At 37.2% G+C, this 19,109-nt stretch overlaps 1 protein-coding gene across 2 annotated transcripts in view; it reads left to right on the forward strand.

Annotated features, from left to right (window-relative positions):
• Positions 1-2,758: 2,758 nt before the first annotated feature.
• The window catches only part of ANAPC1 (anaphase promoting complex subunit 1), a 60,118-nt gene continuing 43,767 nt past the window's right edge, over positions 2,759-19,109 (forward strand). The window contains exons 1-18 of one of the 2 annotated variants that reach the window (XM_081323668.1): positions 2,759-2,897; positions 3,957-4,193; positions 6,166-6,327; positions 8,022-8,073; positions 8,233-8,336; positions 8,810-8,892; positions 9,456-9,529; positions 10,326-10,474; positions 11,231-11,448; positions 12,316-12,522; positions 13,063-13,158; positions 13,808-13,898; positions 14,000-14,065; positions 15,370-15,507; positions 16,090-16,230; positions 16,900-16,960; positions 17,352-17,539; positions 18,764-18,838. In XM_081323668.1, coding sequence (XP_081179794.1) covers positions 3,981-4,193; positions 6,166-6,327; positions 8,022-8,073; positions 8,233-8,336; positions 8,810-8,892; positions 9,456-9,529; positions 10,326-10,474; positions 11,231-11,448; positions 12,316-12,522; positions 13,063-13,158; positions 13,808-13,898; positions 14,000-14,065; positions 15,370-15,507; positions 16,090-16,230; positions 16,900-16,960; positions 17,352-17,539; positions 18,764-18,838 — 2,118 coding nt within the window. In that variant the 5' untranslated portion in view covers positions 2,759-2,897; positions 3,957-3,980. The remainder of the gene's footprint in view (positions 2,898-3,956; positions 4,194-6,165; positions 6,328-8,021; positions 8,074-8,232; positions 8,337-8,809; positions 8,893-9,455; positions 9,530-10,325; positions 10,475-11,230; positions 11,449-12,315; positions 12,523-13,062; positions 13,159-13,807; positions 13,899-13,999; positions 14,066-15,369; positions 15,508-16,089; positions 16,231-16,899; positions 16,961-17,351; positions 17,540-18,763; positions 18,839-19,109) is intronic. The other variant, XM_081323669.1, reaches the window with a different exon arrangement.

A 19,109-nucleotide genomic window follows, 5' to 3' on the forward strand; every position in this document is an offset into this window, starting at 1 on the left:
CTCTTTCTTGGCTGTGGGACCCAGCATTGTCCGAAGACATTTTCCTTGGTCATGTGCTATGTGCTGAAGGCACACAGAACACATGGAACAAAATTTGCAGATGACCCCAAGCTGGAGGAATAGCCAACACTCCAGAAGATAGGCTTAAGATACAGAAGGATCTTGACAGACTTGAACATTGGGTACTATCTAACAAAATGAAATTCAATAGTGAAATAAGTAAAGTTCTAGGCAAGAAAAACCAAATGCACAGGTATAGTATAGGTGGTACCTTGCTCAATAGCAGTAACTGTGATAGGGATCTTGAAGTCCTAGTGGACAATCACTTAAATATGAGCCAGCAGTGTGCTGCAGCTGCCAAAAAAGTCAACACAGTGCCAGGCTGCATTAATAAAGGGATAGAATCAAGATCACGTGAAGTGTTAATACCACTTTACAATGCCTTGGTAAGGCCACACTTGGAATACTGCATCCAGTTTTGGTCACCACGATGTAAAAAAGATGTTGAGACTCTAGAAAGAGTGCAGAGAAGAGCAACAAAGATGACTAGAGGACTGGATGCTAAAACATATAAAGAATTTTATTTTTATTTTATTTATTTTATGGTTATAGAATGGTTGCTGGAATTGTGTATGTCTAGTTTAATGAAGAGAAGGATGAGGGGGGACATGATAGCAGTGTTCCAATATCTCAGGGGCTGCCACAAAGAAGAGGGAGTCAAGCTATTCTCCAAAGCACCTGAAGGCAGGACAAGAAGCGATGGATGGAAACTAATCAAAGAGAACTAAGGAGAAATTTCCTGACAGTTAGAACAATTAATCAGTGGAACAATCTGCCTCCAGAAGTTGTGAATGCTCTAACACTGGACGTTTTTAAGAAGAGACTGGACAACCATTTGTCTGAGCATGGGGTTGGACTAGAAATTCTCCCTTCCAACTCTAATATTACTACTACTATTACTACTACTACTACTATTACGGTTATTGTTATTACCTTCCCATCAAAGTGGTACCCATTAATCTACTAGGTGAACTGCTAGGTGGGCACGAGCTAGGGTAAAGATTGGGTCTTGGGTCTTGAACAGGGGCTGTTAGCACAAGCTCAGCATCTTTAACTGCTGAGCCATCACACCCCCTTGTATAGCCTCCATTTGTATAATGGGCTAATATTATAATGCCCATTATACAAATCTACATTATTGCAGATAACTCAGGTCTCCACATATGAAAGAAAACATAATATAACTGGAAAAAAAATATAAAACAGGGGCTCAAATACTTCCAAATACTTCCATTTAAGTGGGAAAAAACCATGCAAAGGTTTTTCTGCATCTTATGAACTAACTTATAATAAATAAATAACTTATTTATTATTGCATACTCTTTAATGGCCCATAGTCCATTTCATCAGACACATCCAATTTTGTCCATAGTACGATTATCTTCTCCAATAGTCAACATTCTGTTGTTTAAGTGAGATTAGATTATAATGAGATCAAAGGGAATTAAAGCCAACTGGGAAGTAAGATCCTTCCCAGCACTTGCCCCTTGGAATGTCTACCAAAGATTTGTGAGAGCTATACATGACCTTATTTAAATAAGCCCCTAAAATCTGGCCCTATCCCTAGGCTGATTGATATAACCCCAGTGTAAATTGTTTTGGCGGTACTGGCAGTTTCTTGGACATTTGTTTTGTATAGTTTATGTACTGTTCTACTTTTGTTTCATGTTGTATTCCATCCAGAGTTGGGATGGAGTCAGGAGACCTAAACATTTATTAAATAAATAAGTGGTAAGAAGTCAGTAATTAGCTTTATTAACAGCTGCCATGTTGGTAACATAGGATTTTCTCTGAACTGATTGGTTAAAAAGGATCTCTGCTCATCTAACCAGCCAAAAATCCTGTTAGTGTGGAATAGATATCATGTAGTTCATTAAACAAACTGGTACTTTCCGGATAAGTTAAAACTACAGCTCTTATTCACAGCATGAGCAATTGGAAACATAATCCCAACAAACCTATTAATATCTGAGTACCACTTCTTTTAGAAACAAAATATGGCAACAAACTATAGTGCCCTCACTGCTTTGGTTGCAAAACAATCCAAGTACGTTTGACACGTCTTATTTTAGAAATCAAACCTAATCTGCACATTTTGATGTGCACTCTTACTATGTATTGTTTCAGATTTCAAGAAGATCTAATTTTAAAAAGCATTCACAGAAACAAAATAAGGTTTACAAATAACAAAAAACCATGAAGCACATTAATGTAGAACAATATAGGTGTTGACTTCAATTCCCAGAATTCCCCAGCTTCCCTTTCTGGAAGTTGAAATCCACACCACTTAAAGCTGCCAAGGATGAGAAACCCGATTTTAAGATCATTCAGTTCATTTCTATTATATCAGGCCAATATTTCAACAGTTTGCATGGATCATCCTTTACATATCAAATGACAGGCAGGAGGAGGCCGTCTCTGAGTTCACTAAGCAGAGATTGGACTATGCTACAACCAACCACATAGCCCTTCCCTACAGCCAGCAACCAATTGCCATAGAAACAGCTGAGGGTTTCATCCTTATCACCATAGTAACTGCCGAAAGATTCCATTCCTTCGCTCTCTTCTTCATACCAATAAGACGAAACGGAAGAAAGGTGCTTTCTAGGCTTTCTCTTTCGCCAACCCTAGACAGTCATCAACTCCCGCTGTAGTCCCGCCCCTCATTCCTCGCGAAGGGTGATGGGAATTCTAAGATGGCCGCGCCCGCTTGAGAAGCTGGAAGTGGGGAGACTTGCTGCTGCAACTGCAATCGCTATCTGAGGGGAGACGGGGACACGGGGAGAAGCCGCTGCAGCTTAGGCCCGCAGCCGATCGCCCTTTCCTGTGTCACTCAGGTCCGTGAGTCTCTCTGCCTCCCACAGCTTATCACAGTTAGTTCCCGTCTTCCTTTAGCTTTCCAGTCCACCAAGGGCTGGCTTACACGTTGCGTGCCCAGGGACTCTTCCGAGTGTTTCTAACTCATTCATTCATCATTATCAGCAGTTATGACAAATTTGTGCTGTCAGAGTGATCGCTGACATAGAAGGCCGTTATAGTTATTTTCCTTCTTTTTAAATTGGCATGTGTTGGCATTCTCAGGCTTTCTTTTCAAAATGTTCAAAGGATGTACCAAAGAGGGGAAAAGTTAAGTGACTATTTTTATTTGAAACTACAAATGAGTAATCATAGGTAGAAACAGTGCTTTTTTTGTAAAAGAAAAAGGTGCCGGAACTCACTCATGTCATACAACCCACCTTGCCTACCCTACAAGGTTCCATCCAAAAAAGGTGCCGGAACTCCGTTCTGAGCGTTCTATGAGAAAAAAAGCCCTGGGTAGAAACAACATCAACAGTTGTATTGAAAGGGAGTGAGGAAGAATCTCACTCTAGCAATTTTTAAATATAGGCAGTATAAAAGTGTAACAATTTTGCATTATTCTATAATTTATGCCCATTTATTTGTCAGAAATTTTTAACTCATATAGTTTATGATTGTTATCTGGCAGCGTTATATCTTACAATATCAAGATATATTGTTTTATTGTATCTGAAGGATAGTCCTGCACATATAATAAGTGGTGTGTTATTGGAAATACTTTGTTGAATGAAAGGCATATAGCATCTTTGGAATTCAGCAATCCATTTCACATGCTTTTCTAAATCACTAGAGATAGCAATTTGTGTCAATTATTAGGTAGAATTTTATAAGAATATTTTAATTGATGATTTCCAGTGCAATGAAAGATGGGCTTAGATGTTAAGATATTTTAGTTTAGTTCCTTCTTTAGTTACAAATTTATGATTTTCAGGAGTATTGGTATCAATGAGGCTAACAAAATCAGTAAGAACTGCACAGTATCCTGTATGCTTTGAAGGATCCTGTGTAATCTGGTTTCTGTTTTGGACCTGCTGTAGAAATAATGTTGATATTTGGAACTCATGTCGAACATCTATGAAGAGAGGTTAACAATGATTGCAGCAGGGGATTTGCAGGAGTTTGTCCCTTTTGGCCGTGACCACTGCAAACATCATCCTAATGCGCTTAACCTGCAACTACGACAGCTGCAACCAGCCTCAGAACTTTGGTCATCAGATGGAGCAGCTGGTTTGGTGGGGTCACTTCAAGAAGTTACCATCCATGAGAAACACAAGGTATAAATGCGTTTGAAAGTAGTATTTTATATTTAGCAAACTTGTATTTAGCATAGAATGAGAAAAAGGCACTAAAGTGGGACAGGATAGGGGAAATATATTAAGAAAATGATTAGTCCATTAGTGGGGGAAAGTGGTAAGAAGGTGACAAGCAACAGGGAGAAAGCAGGACTATTTAACTCATTGTTTGCATCTGTCTTTACACAAAGGGAAAAACCAGTCCAACCTATCAAAAACAGTGCCATAAAAAACAGCATAGAAACACAAGTTAAGATAGGCAAGAAAATGGTAAGTGAGCACCTGTCCAACATAGATGAGTTCAGATCACCAGGACCAGATGGATTACACCCCAAAGTTCTCAAGGAACTGGCAGACGTGATTTCAGAACCACTGAACTATATTTTTCAAAGATCCTGGAGCACTGGGGAACTACCAGCGACTGGAAAAGAGCTGATGTAGTTCCCATCTTCAAAAAAGGGGAAAAAAATAGATCCAGGAAACTACAGACCTATCAGCCTGACCTCAATACCTGGGAAGATTCTAGAAAAGATAAACAACGAATCAGCGAACACCTAGATGCAAACAAAGTCATTACTAAAAACCAATATGGGTTTGCCAGACAAATCTTATTGACCAAGTGACAAAATTAGTGCACCAGAGGAATGCTGTGGATATAATTTACTTGGACTTCAGTAAGGCATTTGATGAAGTAGATCATAACCTACTACTAGATAAGATAGAAAAATGTGGGTTAGACAGCATCACCACCAGATGGATTCGTAGCTGGCTGACAGGCTGTACTCAGCGTGCGGTCCTCAGTGGAACTGCATCTACATGGAAGGAAGTGTGTAGTGGGGTGCCCCAGGGCTCTGTTCTGGGCCCAGGGCTCTTCACCCTCTTCATCCACGATTTGGACGAGTGGATAGATGGGGATCTCATCAAATTTGCAGATGACACCAAGCTGGCAGGAATAGCCAATACTCCAGAAGATAGGCGTAAGATACAGGAGGATCTGAACAAACTGGAACACTGGATGCTATCTAACAAAAGATTAAAAACATTAAAAACAATGTTAAAATATTAAGTACCATAATGATTTGTTGAGACTTCATTGTGACTATTATCCAGTTTGGATAATAATGATTAAAACATCAGATTAAAAACCAGGAGACTGAGTTCTAGTCCTGAAAGCCAGCTGATGACTTTGGTGTAATCACTTTCTCTTAGCCTAACCCACCTCCCAGGATTGTTGTTGTGAGTAAAATAGGAGGAGGAAGGACTATTAGATATGTTCGCTTCCTTGAATTGTTTATAAAAAAATAATAAAGATGGTATAAAAATAAATAAAATGTTTCATATCTTCTGCATTCTACTTTTGACTACATTAATAGTTCTGAAAGAAACAAATATTCTGAATTTTTTGTCAGATGTTTTTATCAGATTATTACAGATTATGTCTGTAATTGTGCTGTATCACCTATCAAACATATTTTATCCATAAGCATACACTATTAGTACCAAAAATTGCTGAGAAATTCAGGAAAACATGGTGATACTTAAAGCACATATTGCTTTTGAAGCTGTTTCTAGAAAACACCTAAAATTTTGTGGTTAGGTTTTAAAATAATTTTTGCATTAGCCATTTTAGAAAGCTAAATCAACTAATCTTCAACAACCAACCAGAACAGGGTTTACTTAGGTTATGTAGTGCAGAGATCCCCAATCTTTGGGGCACCAGGGACCGGTTCCGTGGAGAAAGGTTTTTCCGCGGACCGGAGGGTGCATTGTTTTGTGTGCTGCCTGCATTCCACGGATGGGACTTTGCTTGTTTGTGCGGACCAGTTGCTGGCATGCCGTGGCTCGGTACCGGTCCATGGACCGGGGGTTGGGGACCCCTGATGTAGTGTGTCATCATTTTTCTTAAAAGCCATTACTGCACAGTAATAATGATATTCATTTTTTTTCCTTTTAGGAAAGTTGGAAGTTAAGGAAGGGCATCAGTGAGGTTGGGGAAGAAGTAGAATATGATGAAGAACTGTATGTGGCTGGTAATATGGTCATTTGGAGCAGAGGAAGTAAAAACCAATCTTCAGCAGTTTATAAAGCATTTACTGTTGACAGCTCTGTTCTGCAGGTACGAAAAGTAGTATTGTGTAGAGTTTGTTTAGCTACATTGCCAAGGAAAGTTAAGACCATGATTGCTTTTATGCTTTATGTTCAGGAGAAATTTGTTTTGAAAATAATGACCAGAGAATGGGAAAAAAAGCTTCATTAGCACAAACTGCTCAATGTCCATGTGATTTATAATTTCATTTCCTGGTTTTTTATACATACTTCAGCTTAAAAAACAGCTGTTCAGAAGAATGTGGCATATGAGAACAAGGCTGCATGACTGAAAAAAGGGATTTTTCCCTCAGCAGATGGTATCCTTAAAAAAAATTCCCCTGAAATGGTTATTGCCCTATTAATAATGAGAGCATTCTTTCTTCTACTTCAAAATAAAATAAAGCATGAGACACAAGTTATTTTCAGGAGGAAAATAGGAAAAAAGAAGAAGATTTATCATTTCTCATAAAGTCCTGATCTAATTTTAATGTCCCACATCTCTGCTTTAAAAAAAATCAGGCAAGAAAGCCAATCTTCATTTAATGTCCACTTGTTCAGCAATCACCCAAAGATACAAGTGCTTACAATGAGTCCTCACAGATGTGGCTGTCACAGCACCCTTATGATCACATGATTGCACTTCAGGTGCTTAGCAACTGGCTCACAATTATCACATTGCAGCATCCGATCCTCATGTGATCACCATTTGCAACCTTCACTGCTGGCTTCTAACAAGCAAAGTCAATGGGGAAATGAGGCCTCAGTTGGCAGTTACATGACTGCAGGATGCTGCAACCATACAGGAGTCACCTAACAATAGCAACTTGTAAGTCAGTGTCAACCTTCAAACAATTTTTGGCTGCAGCCATCATCACTTCATTTTCGGTTGCCACAGTGATGGGAGGGGGGAGATGTATTCTCTTAGTTTAGACATAACTGTTCTGTGGGAACCAAGGTCAAGTTACCTAGGTTTTGGCGGGATGAGGCTTCTGTTAGCAAGCCCACCAACGAAGTTAATTGGAGATTGTGATTTATGACATACAGTAGGGGTGGGAAGTTCAACTTTTTACTTTGTAACCTGGGAGGAGGGAACTTTCAGTCTTGGTTTCACCTTTGAATGTGCCCATATTATGTAGCTATTAAATGTGTTCTTTGAGGAAAACAATTGCCTTGGAGTTCTTATTTCTACTGGTCTCATCTATTGGAACCATGACAGACAGTGTGTTCATGTGATATTGCCACTTACAACCATATTGCTTAGTAATTGCTTAGTTTTCAGTCCCAATTACTGTTAAGTGAGGATTTCCTATATCCTGCACTTTTGGCCTTAGTCTTCAGGACAAAATGTTGGCATTCCAGACTTAATCGATGAAATCATAAGAAAAGCATGCAGCTTCAGGTTTTTCCCCCTTTCCTTCATCTCTAGAGTAAGAATGGCGTAACTGGGTAAAGTACCATGCTATTGAGTGAATTAACAGTGCTTTGGTGGGGTGATGGGGTAGACAATTGTTTTCTCCTTCAGGATATTTTTTTCATTTTATTTTGCCTTCTAATATCTCACTTTTACGTATGGTGGTTGCCATTTTAGCGGAGCTATACTCAGCCAGCATTTGAAAATCAAAACGATAATAGCATAATTGATGATATCTAGTTTTAGATATATAGAACAGAGAAGAAAACAAAGTAAAATACTTACTTCACTGAATATTTTTTTTATTTTAGGCATTGTGGTGTGATTTCTCAATACCCCAGGAAAAACCTGAAAGAAATAAAGGTAAAAGTAATCTTTTAGACCATTTAATATTGGAATAGGAAAAGCATTGTACACACTGATATGAAGCTGTTTCAGAAATCAATGCAGAAAATGCAGCCTTTTTGTGACAGAAATAGATGAATGGAAGATAATTTGAATCTCAATTGTCTCCCAATTTAGACAGCTGTCAGGTCGTAGAAAAGTGTATCTGCATATTACAGAGCTCTTGCATAAATATCCACAGTATTGAAGGAAAGGATTACACTGCTGCTTTACCCTTTCAGGTAAGCTGTATTGAAGTATTATTTCACTTCTTTCTTTTCTAAGCAGAAAAGTAGCTGTAATAGATTCTGGATTTTTTTGAAATGTTTTTTATTTATTTATTTATTTATTTATTTAGATTTATATACCGCCCTTTCCCGAAGGACTCAGGGCGGTTTACAGGGCATTTAAAAGAAAGTCAATACAAACGTTAAAACAAATTAAAAAAGATTAAATAGAACCCTGAGAAAATTAAAACCCAGTTAAAATTAAAATTAAAAAATTCTCAGCCTGGGCCAGAGAGCTCGAAGAGCCAGGTCTTCAGGTCCCGGCGGAATGAACGGAGGTTGGGGTTTTATGGTTGCACATTGTTAAAGGACAATTATTCAGCACAATAAAAATGTATAAATAATTAAAACATGAAATTTCTGTTAGTTTGATTGAATTGGATATTTTCCCACTGTAATGAAATATATTTTAATATAACTTTTTATAGGTAGCAAATGTCTGGCCAACCAAATATGGCTTGTTATTTGAACGTAGTAGTTCATCGCATGAAGTATCTCTAAATCCAAACAGGTAAAGAAAGTTGATCATTGCTTAGAACAGAGCTCCCCAACCTTTTCAGCTTTGTGGACGGGGCGGGGCAAGGGGTAGAGGAGATGGTTCCGCACTTGCGCATCCTCACTTGTGCAAACAGTGGGTGAGTGCATGCATGCACATTCCCTTTGCGCGCATCCCCACTTGTGTGAACAGCAGACAAGTGCTTGACCAGTCAGTCACAACACATCTCCCAAGATTGTTGTTGCAGTGATAAATTGAGGAGACTCCCTCAAATAGGCTACATGCAGTCAGAGAAAATAATGAAATATAAAGACAAAATATCATAATTGCCATATTCCCAGGTTTCAAACTATTGTTCAGAGTAATGGATGGGGATTATGCAAATATGTATATGTGTATGCATACCATCTTATTTCCTTCTACTTTAATTTGTATGCCTAGCTTATTAGAACATTTGTAATCAAATCATAGTTCATTGCTAGTATGCAAATTGTCACATCAGATAATTGTCACATCGGGTAATTTTGGACATGGCCTTCAATTTGTAGTTGTTTATCAGAGCATTTCATTTTTTTTAGAGAACCTTTGCCTACTATGTTCAGCATGCTCCACCCATTAGATGAAATAACACCAATGGTTTGTAAGTCTGGAGGTAAATTACATAATGTACAAAAAGATAATTTTAGATCTGATGTAATCAGAGTCTTAGCTTTGTTGACTATTCTCTGCATATTAAAATATTTTTTAAAATATGGGATATTGGGATACATAGTGAATTATTTAAAATACGAGTTCAGATATACATATTTTATATTTATCCTGAAATTGAATACATAGAACAGTAAGTTTGAATTGTTTAGGTTTCCCCAACCTTTTAGATATTTTAGATGGCAAACTCCCATAAGTCCAGTCACCATACTGTACCCAGTGGATTAGGGTGATTAGAACTGTAGTGCAACACATCTGGAAGACATTAAATTGGAAAAGGATTATCAGGAAACAGCTCTGCAGCTGGCTAACCTTGCTGGAAGCTAAGGAGGACTAGACTTGGTTAATACTGGGATGGGAGGCCTATAGGGAATATAGGGCTTTAAGCTAAGCTGAAAAGTTGAAAAAATATTGAAAAAGCCAGTGGCAGACCACTTTTGCGTTTTTGCAAAAAACCATGGACGTGTTCATGAAGTCATTCAAAGTCCAGCTAGACTTGGAGGAGGCTAATTTTCACTTTAAAAAAAAGTTGACGTTTATCCCATTATTTTCAGTGGTGGAATTTAGTCACAAAAGAAAAAGGGACCTAACAGACATACCAAGGAAAAAGATTACGGGGGCATAAGTTGAACAATTGATTTATTTAAAACTAAAGCTATTTAAAAATGTAAAGTATACAGATAATTGTTTTTAAATCATGTCTCTTAACAGGTAATCAGTTTGATCCTCTCTCTATTTAGCAGCCTTGTTTGCCTCTGCCAGAATACAGTATGTTGCTGATTATTCCATGAGAATTGTTTTCGTCAATGCTGAGCCCTCCATTCTCATGACGTATGATGCCTCTCAGTGCTTGCATTCCATATGGGCCCTTCGAAGAGTAAAAGCAGAGGTAAAAAAATAAGGGTGAGGTGAACATGGTATCATAGAAAACAAGGATAATTTATTTATTTATTTATTTTTTATTCCATTTATATCCCGCCCTTCTCCGAAGACTCAGGGTGGCTTACAAACTTAGCAGTAGCCTTCATTCTATGTATATGCCTGCTTATTAGGGCTTTCATACACACCCCAAGCGGCATTATTACAAAGTCAGCTTAATTGCCCCCAACAATCTGGGTCCTCATTTTACCTACCTCGGAAGGATGGAAGGCTGAGTCAACCTTGAGCCTGGTGGGATGCGAACCTGCACTAATTGCAGGCAGCTGGTGTTACTTAAGGAGGCATTAGCCCACTGCTCCACCAAGGCTCTTATGTGGTCCCTAGCAGTGCTACAGTCAGGAGAAACTTCTATGAGGCAAAGGGATGTACAGTGGATTCTTTGTCTGGGCAGCAGCTGTCAATCTCATTATCATAATTGATGGCTTGCCTATTCTGTGACTATTTGTTCTGTGTAGCTTGTAACAGTCACCCAATTATGTTGGGTTCTAAGATTTATATATTGGGCAGAGGTCAGCAACTCAGTGGCCTCCTAAGATTTTAGATTATAACTCTCACAATTAATGATCATTGTCTGGATTACTGGAAATTTATGGAAGTGATACTTAGAACTTCGGAAAGACCACTTTTAAAAAAATCCTGTCTTAAAATGTGAAGTTATGCATATGATTACTTGAATCACACAAACACATTTTCTATTTATATGTAGGAGCAAAGTGCAGTCTTGAAGGTCTCTGAGCAGACATGGACCGCACAGCAGGCAGCTGCCAGCAGTTCCTTCACTGTCCATCTTAAGAGTCTATCTAAGGGTGACTCACCTATGGCTTCTCCATTCCAGAACTATTCCATTTGTAGCCAAAGCAGGTCGGCATCATCCCCCAGCATCCATTCCCGTTCACCTTCCATTTCCAACATGGCAGCTTTGAGGTAGGTTGTTCACTTTCTCCTGTCCTTGTATTTTCTCTTATTTCAGATTATAATTATAGCAGGGATCAAGCAGGCTGCTGAGATCTACATTTCCTTTATTTATGACTATTTTGTAAACAATGAAACTAAGTGAAATTTCAATTTTTTTTAATTTTAGGAGTTTTTGCTATAGTCATAAGTACTTGATTTCTTAATTTCCCCTTCACAGTTTTTGAGTAACCCTGAATAATTTCAGTGTCACAGTTATATTTATATATTGCCATAATTCCTTATAGTGTTTTATTTCACGAACGAAGGCAAATATGCACATCTCAGGATAATGTTGCAGGATCCAATCTGGGTCGGTCACCAGGACCAGTGGTTTAGTCATGTCACATTCTGATGAGAGAGAAGTTCCCTGAGGATAGGCTCCAGCACGAGTCCAGAAATTCGGAAGACTAAACCTCTGGTCCCAGTATTTTATTTCATTTAGTTTATTGGTATATAGGAAGTCCTTGTTCTGTACTAGTACTCGGTAGTTGGCCAGGGGTACTGGCTACCAAATTTGGCTGGCTTCAGAATTGGATTGGACCAATTTAGTCATGGGGATGCCTGTTAGCCTTAATGGCAGCGTCCCTGCCTCCCCATTGATTGGGAGACTAGTAGCTCCCTTGTGTAGTTGGTTGGCCAGTGTGAGAACAGACTACTAGACTAGGTGGCCCAGAGTTCCAACCCAGAAGAGCATTGCTTACGTTCTTATGCTATGTTCTTAGTTTGTAGTATTTGAAATCCTAAGATGTAAGAATTTGGGCCTGTAGTGGAAAGGGAAGTTAGTTGCTGTACATGTATTCTCATAGAGAAAATAAATATATTTCTCTGTCTTTGCAGCCGATCTCATTCTCCAGCCTTAGGAGTGCATTCTTTCTCAGGGGTACAGAGATTCAACTTTTCCAGTCACGTTCAGTCGCCTAGGAGGCACAGTGCCTGCCATTCTCCAAACAGTGCTGCTGAGTCATTTCTTGCCCCAGAAACAGAACTCATTGTTCCAGAACTTTGCATAGAGCATCTATGGACAGAAGCCTTAACTACCCTGAGGTTTGGAAGAATCTATTCCGTCTAAAAGTATAGTCTTTAGAGAATCCTGACTTCCTCAAACCAAATGATTTAACTTTCAGAGAAGAATACATTGTGTGGCCATATTTTTGCATGTAACGATAAGCCAGCCTCTGACTTGAAATTCTCTTGCAACCATGAATGCATTAAGCCTCTATTTCCATTTTCTTTGCCTAATATGTTTATCTTCTTGTATAAATGACATGACAATATTGAGTTCATATGAGTGGACATTCACATTGTGATTTAATAAGCCAGGATCATAAGCTTATTGTGTAGTAAAATATAGTTACTGCACTGAAACAATGAAGAGCATTAATAGTGTCTCCCCCCACCCCCCAAAAATATGGAAACTTGATAAAACCATAGTATGGCTACCCATTCAGTCTGATTGAACTCTGTGATTTCCTTCTGAGTTCATATATATAAATATATATTTAGCATTTAGACCGATAAGACAAATACTTAAGTTTTTTACTTGAAGGTCTATATTAATTATTTTTTGCTTATAAATGTTGATAGGGAGAAGAATTGTCAAGCCTCCAAAGTATTCATTACAGCTGATTTTTGTGGGCAAAAGTTTTTGTGTTATTTAGTGGAATCCCAGCTCCAATTACGGTGAGTATGTTTTGATATTTATTATTTTTATATATTGTATACATTTAAAAATACAGCTTAGTTTTCCAAATGCATAGGAAAATATTGAATTTTTTCACATTTCATGTATTAATCGGCTCAAGGTTGATGCAGCCTTTCATCCTTCCGAGGTTGGTAAAATGAGGACAGATTGTTGGGGGCAATATGCTGACACTGTAAACCACTTAGAGAGTGCTGTACTGTGAAGCAGTTATATAAATCTAAATACTATTGCTAATTTGTAATTATCTTAGTGAATCTGATCAGAAGTTTCATTTTTAGAACTAAAGTGAATACCCTATGCCCTACCATTCAGTTATGCCAAACTATACTTAACAATTCATGGCTTATAACCTATGTATAAATCACATTTTTGATTCTTAGTCATTGCCTGATAACAAAGCATAATCTGCCAATTCAGACATTTGCTCCAAATCAAAGGAAAGCTGTTTTTTTTGTCAAAGTTAAATGCACTCCATCTTAATCTGATGCCTGGGGCTAGGTCAAATATTTATGCATATTGTATTGTATCTCATTGATAAACATTTTTTAGTTTCTAGAAAAAATTGCTCCTGTTGTATTACAGTCACTTTTATGTAAGATTGTTTGGTTCCCCCCACTCCACTTTTAGGTGTGTCAAGTTTCAGCAGAGTAATGACAAGTCACAGTTGATCTTTGGTGCTGTTACCAATATCCAGGCAAAAGATGCAGCTCCAGTTGATGTAAGTATGAGTGTGTGATTTTCATGTAACTTGTATTAATTGACAGCATTTACCCAGATTATTGCAGATTAATGTATTCTCTTCATTTGATGGATTTACAGAACGTTGAAACAATGCTTGTTCTGGAAGGCAATGGAAACCTAGTGCTATATACTGGAGTGGTTCGAGTATGTAACTTATTTTTCTTCATTAATAGCTTATATATGCTTTATCCATGGTTTCTTTTGTAATATTTCTCTCTCTCTCTTATCTTATGCAAGTCCTTTCTATTCTGTTTATGTGCCCTCTTTTTTCTTTAGTATTTCCCCTATGTGTAATAGCAATTCTGTTCTTCTTTCCATTTCCCTTTCATTATATTATGTATGAATCTTGTTTTCTTCAGATGTGCGCTATTGTACTTCATTGCCTCTATTTCAATGAAATGTAGGGTCAGACATGTGACAGTCATGTCTGTTTCTTCCTCTTTCCTACTCCCACTTATTTTTGAAAACAATATAAAAAATGAAAGCTGCAATTAACAATAAAAAAGGGAGCGCCTTTTAAATTTTTCTACTCTGAGAGAGCTTTTTTTCCCTTTTATAGTAGAAATCATATTGCTCAGGGCAACCAACACAAAAAGGGCAATTTCCAATAGAAAATGCTCCAGAAGATGAAAAATAAAATAAAATAAGGGAACAGGAAATTCAAAAGCTGATCATTAAATCAGCTGCTTATGAGGGATGCCAACATTTACCTGAAGTAACCGGGTCCTTTGATGTACTGTAGGGAATATCTGTTTCTTTCAACTCAATAATGAAAAGAATAAACAAAAGTTTCATAAGATTTTTAAATATACATTATAAACATATACTCTTGCATAGTCTCAGGGTGAGCGGAGACAGATTTGGGGCATTATTTATTTATTTTGCTATGTCTTGGGTATGCAAAAATTGCCAGTTCTGTGAGTAGGCACTAATAGGTTAAGTAGTAGTTAAGGTAAAATCTAAGGTAGCTGCGTATTGTCAGGATTCATTCAGACTTGAACTAGAAGATCTGCAGCTAGAGATTCAAGAAAACACCTTATTAAATACTTTCATTGTAGATATTAGAAACATCTTAATAACAAAGCTTTTGATATTTAAGCTCTATATACAGGTTATTTCTTTCATCCTTACTATGTAGTAAACTGACAGTTGTTCATTTCTCATTGGGAGAAGTGATTGGCACCCATGGATCTTCAGATTTTGCTTGTTTTAGCTGTCACACATAAGACATTATCCATCTCTGTCCAATGGATATTTTATCACAATAGTTGTTAAGTATAGATCTTGTTCCAGCATTCTGGATCAGTGTTCTTCAAGCCTGACAACTTTAAGATGTTGAGCTGTTCAACTGTTCTAGAATAATTGCTTAGTCTTAAAGTCTTAAGAATGTTTTACCTTTAAAAACTACCTATATTGAAACGACTGTCTGCTTTGTTTCCTATTAAAAGGTAGGAAAAGTATTTATACCTGGTTTACCAGCTCCTTCAATGACAATGTCAAATCAAATGCCTCGTCCAAGCACCCCCCTGGATTGTATCAGCACTCCTTCCAAGCCTTTGAATAAACACCTTGGTCCCTTAGATGAGGTAAGGAATAATGACATTTCTTTAGCTGGCAAGGCTTGCATTGCGTATTTTTTTTCACATCTCTGTATGTTACTATTAAAGAATCACTTCAGAAATTTTGCCTTACCAAGTGGTCTTGTTTTCCTTAGGGCGGCTTTGTATCAGCAGTTAATCAGTCTTCTTTGTACATTGATGCCAATTCACCTATTCCAGTTGTCAGTAACCAAGATTGTAATTAATACAGTCAAGTGTTTTTCAGACTTGGCAATTTTAAGATGTGTGGACTTCAACTCCCAGAATTCCCTAGCCAGGCAGAGAAACACTGGTTTATACTGAAGATTGCCCATAGTCTTTTATTACAAAGTCCAAAAATTACACATCTAGGCCATATTACAGGTTAAGAAAACTACAAGGAAGTCAACTAGGACTTCAGGCAATGTGTTGGTAGACTTGCATGTTCACTTGAGCTATATGTTACTCATGTTTGATTCAAATAGCAGTCAGTGGGAGTTGCTAATTTGAGAGAGGGATGAACTACATCATCTTAGATTTTCCCCCCACTATGATTTCCCGTAATGGTTTTTTCCTTTTCTCCTTTTATAGAAAGGTGTGCTGTCCCCTGTTCCAGAGTTGAGGGATTCCTCCAAACTTCAAGACTACTCTTATATTGATGATTGTACTTTTCAGCAACTTTCAACTTTTATTCATTCTGTAAGAGATCCTGTACAGAACAGAGTGACTCTGGTAAATTTTACTCCTTAAGTCTAATAATTTGCTCAAATATCGCTTGTATTTGGATCTCTAAACTGTGGCTTGAAGGATTTACTCTATTTTTGGTGGTTTGGATGTAAATATTAACCCAATGTTTTTGTGTTAAACTGGCCTGTATCTGGAGGAAACTTATCTGAATAGATAAGGTTTGAGACAAACTGCTTTAGAAGTAGGACATAATATACACGATCAGAACATTTGATAGTTATTGGTCGAAGGAATCCTGTCTGTTTCCTTGTCATGCTAGTATTTAGGTACTTGGGCAAATTTCTTTTACTGTATTTAAGTACATTTTACAACATAGTACAGTACAGAGTGATTTACTGCTATAGGAGTAATTGATTTTTAATCCCACCAATTATAAAAGGATCCTGCAATTAATATCTGTATCATTAAATTATTTTATAAAGAGATGTCTCCTTGTGCTTTACTTAGTTTTCTTGATGTATTAACTTTCTAGAACGATTAAAATGGAGGATAACAATGAATCCTTTCTAACTAAAACTGTCACAAGGCTGGAGACAACAGCTTTCTAATTGTCTTTGGGATACCTTAAATCTGCTATAGTTTATATAATAATACATATTGCAGATGCTGAATGTACTCCTTGTGGAATAATGTAATGAATCTTCCTTCTTTTAGGAATTTAATAATGGCTCAATGGTTAGAATCACCATTCCTGAAATTGCAACTTCAGAATTAGGTATGATGTTAATTCCATACTCTCCTTTTCTTTTTATTAATAACTGCTGGTAGAATCAAGCAAATTAAAAGCCAGTCATCATTAGAACTGCTGTTGAATCTGAGGCCTTAACAATTCATTTCTCTGTCTAATTAAGTTAAAAAAACCCCAGCTAATGTTAAAAAATGCTATTCATCTCATTTCATTAGAAACCTGTCGCATTCTTCCACATGCAATGTGTCATCTTGATTTTATTGAAATATGCAAGCTGATCTTTTGCTGAAATAATTGTATTGGCCTCAAACATGCCAAGTGAAGCATAGAACAAGCCTTTGGCTTACAAATAACTGGGTTCTGGATTACTGACTTACTAACGTTCTTTTTTGTGTTCTTCCTGTCTTACCTTGAATAGTCAGAACATGTTTACAAGGCATTAAAAGTATCCTGCCCAAAGAGACTGCTATCCAAATACTTGTCAGATGGTATAATGCCTACAATGCACCTGGAGGGCCAAGCTACTATTCAGAGTGGACCTTATTTGTGACCTGTCTCTTGAACATGATGGGTTATAACACAGATAGAGTGGCATGGACACGCAACGTAAGTAAACTTGCCATCTTATAAATGACATTGGCTGCCTTGGAAAGTGTGATGTTACCTTTGCTGTAGGTGTTTAAACAATGACCGAATAACCATTTATCTAGAATGCTTTAGTAGTGGATTCTTACTAATAATGGGCTGATCTTCAAGTTCCTTTCTAATCCTTCCATTCTGTGATTCTTGATTTCGAGTCATCTGCTAATGTCATTCAAAAAACCCATTCCCTATAAGTGCTTATTATTTTCAGATGCCCTCAATAAGGTAGTACTTGCCTTGCTAATATTACAGTAATAAAAGAGACTATTGAAATCATGTTGCACTCTTCTTCCCCTCATTTCATCTCTTCCCCATGTTTTAGTTTCAAGTCCTATATTTTGCAGAAATCTAGTGCTTTTTGTTTGACTGAAGACACAATATTATTTGGTATTACAGGGATCTTAGATTAAAAGAAATCTTAGATGCATATGAATTTCTATTATAGGAACATTTGCTCAATCATTTTTTGTGCACAAATAGAAGTGATACATAGAGTTACTATTCATTATTTTGAATTTAATGTAAGCGTAACATTGAAATGTGAATTTTCTATTATTTTATAATTTACAACTATTTTCCTTGTGAGTGAAACTCCGAAAGATGTTTTTATAAACAATACTAACAACAACTTGATTTGGGCTTGCTGTCAGAACAGATCTCATCTACAGTCTCCCAGTGGCTATTCCTAAATAGGTTAGCATGGTAGTCTTAATAGAAATTCTTATCTTACTGCCCTAGCCATTCACACTAAATTTCTATTACTATACCAAAAATGATACATGGAAACAATTCATAAACTGCCTTACATGAATCCATCTTCTCTGCATACATTGTGGTCAAGAGTAAATTGTTGTCTGGAAGCAATTCACCAACCAGTTAAGATGGTTACATCTGATTGCTTCTCCTTAGCCCCACTGCATCCAGCTTTTTTTTTATTTCCAAGTTGGTTTCATTAAATTGGGGGTATTGAGTTTTTAAAAAGAGTCGTTTTGAATCCTTGTATCCATAATTTGTGGACTAGGAGATACAGTAATGTATTCATTCTTTGAAACTGCTTATAGCAGAAAATACGTAAAGGAATAATGGAAAATGTTATGTGGAAGCTTTGAATTTCATCACAAATGGATCTGAAATATTCCTGTGATATCCTGAATTTCTATGTGATGATTCCTTTTCTGTTCACTTCAGCTTGATTTTGAAGGATCTCTGTCGCCAGTCATTGCTCCCAAAAAAGCTCGGCCTTCAGAGACAGGATCAGATGAAGTAAGAGAAGAATTAATTAATTAATCATTCCAGACAGGTTAATGGATCATGTATATACACAGCAAAAAAGAGACTTGTTTTTGTCTTAAGGCTAATATAATTTGTTGATTTATGATTTAACGAGTAGCAACTCTATTTGTAATCTTCAAAAAAGTTTCCATGTGTTACTGAAGGAAATTGACGTAGAGATGTGCAAAACAACTATTTTGAGTTTGAAACAGGCTATTCTGATCTTGAGACTAGTTTGGTACAGTGGTTAAAGGTGCCAGGT

This window comes from Vipera berus (assembly GCF_964194415.1).
Source record: "Vipera berus genome assembly, chromosome: 1".
NCBI classification, from domain to species: Eukaryota; Metazoa; Chordata; class Lepidosauria; order Squamata; family Viperidae; genus Vipera; species Vipera berus.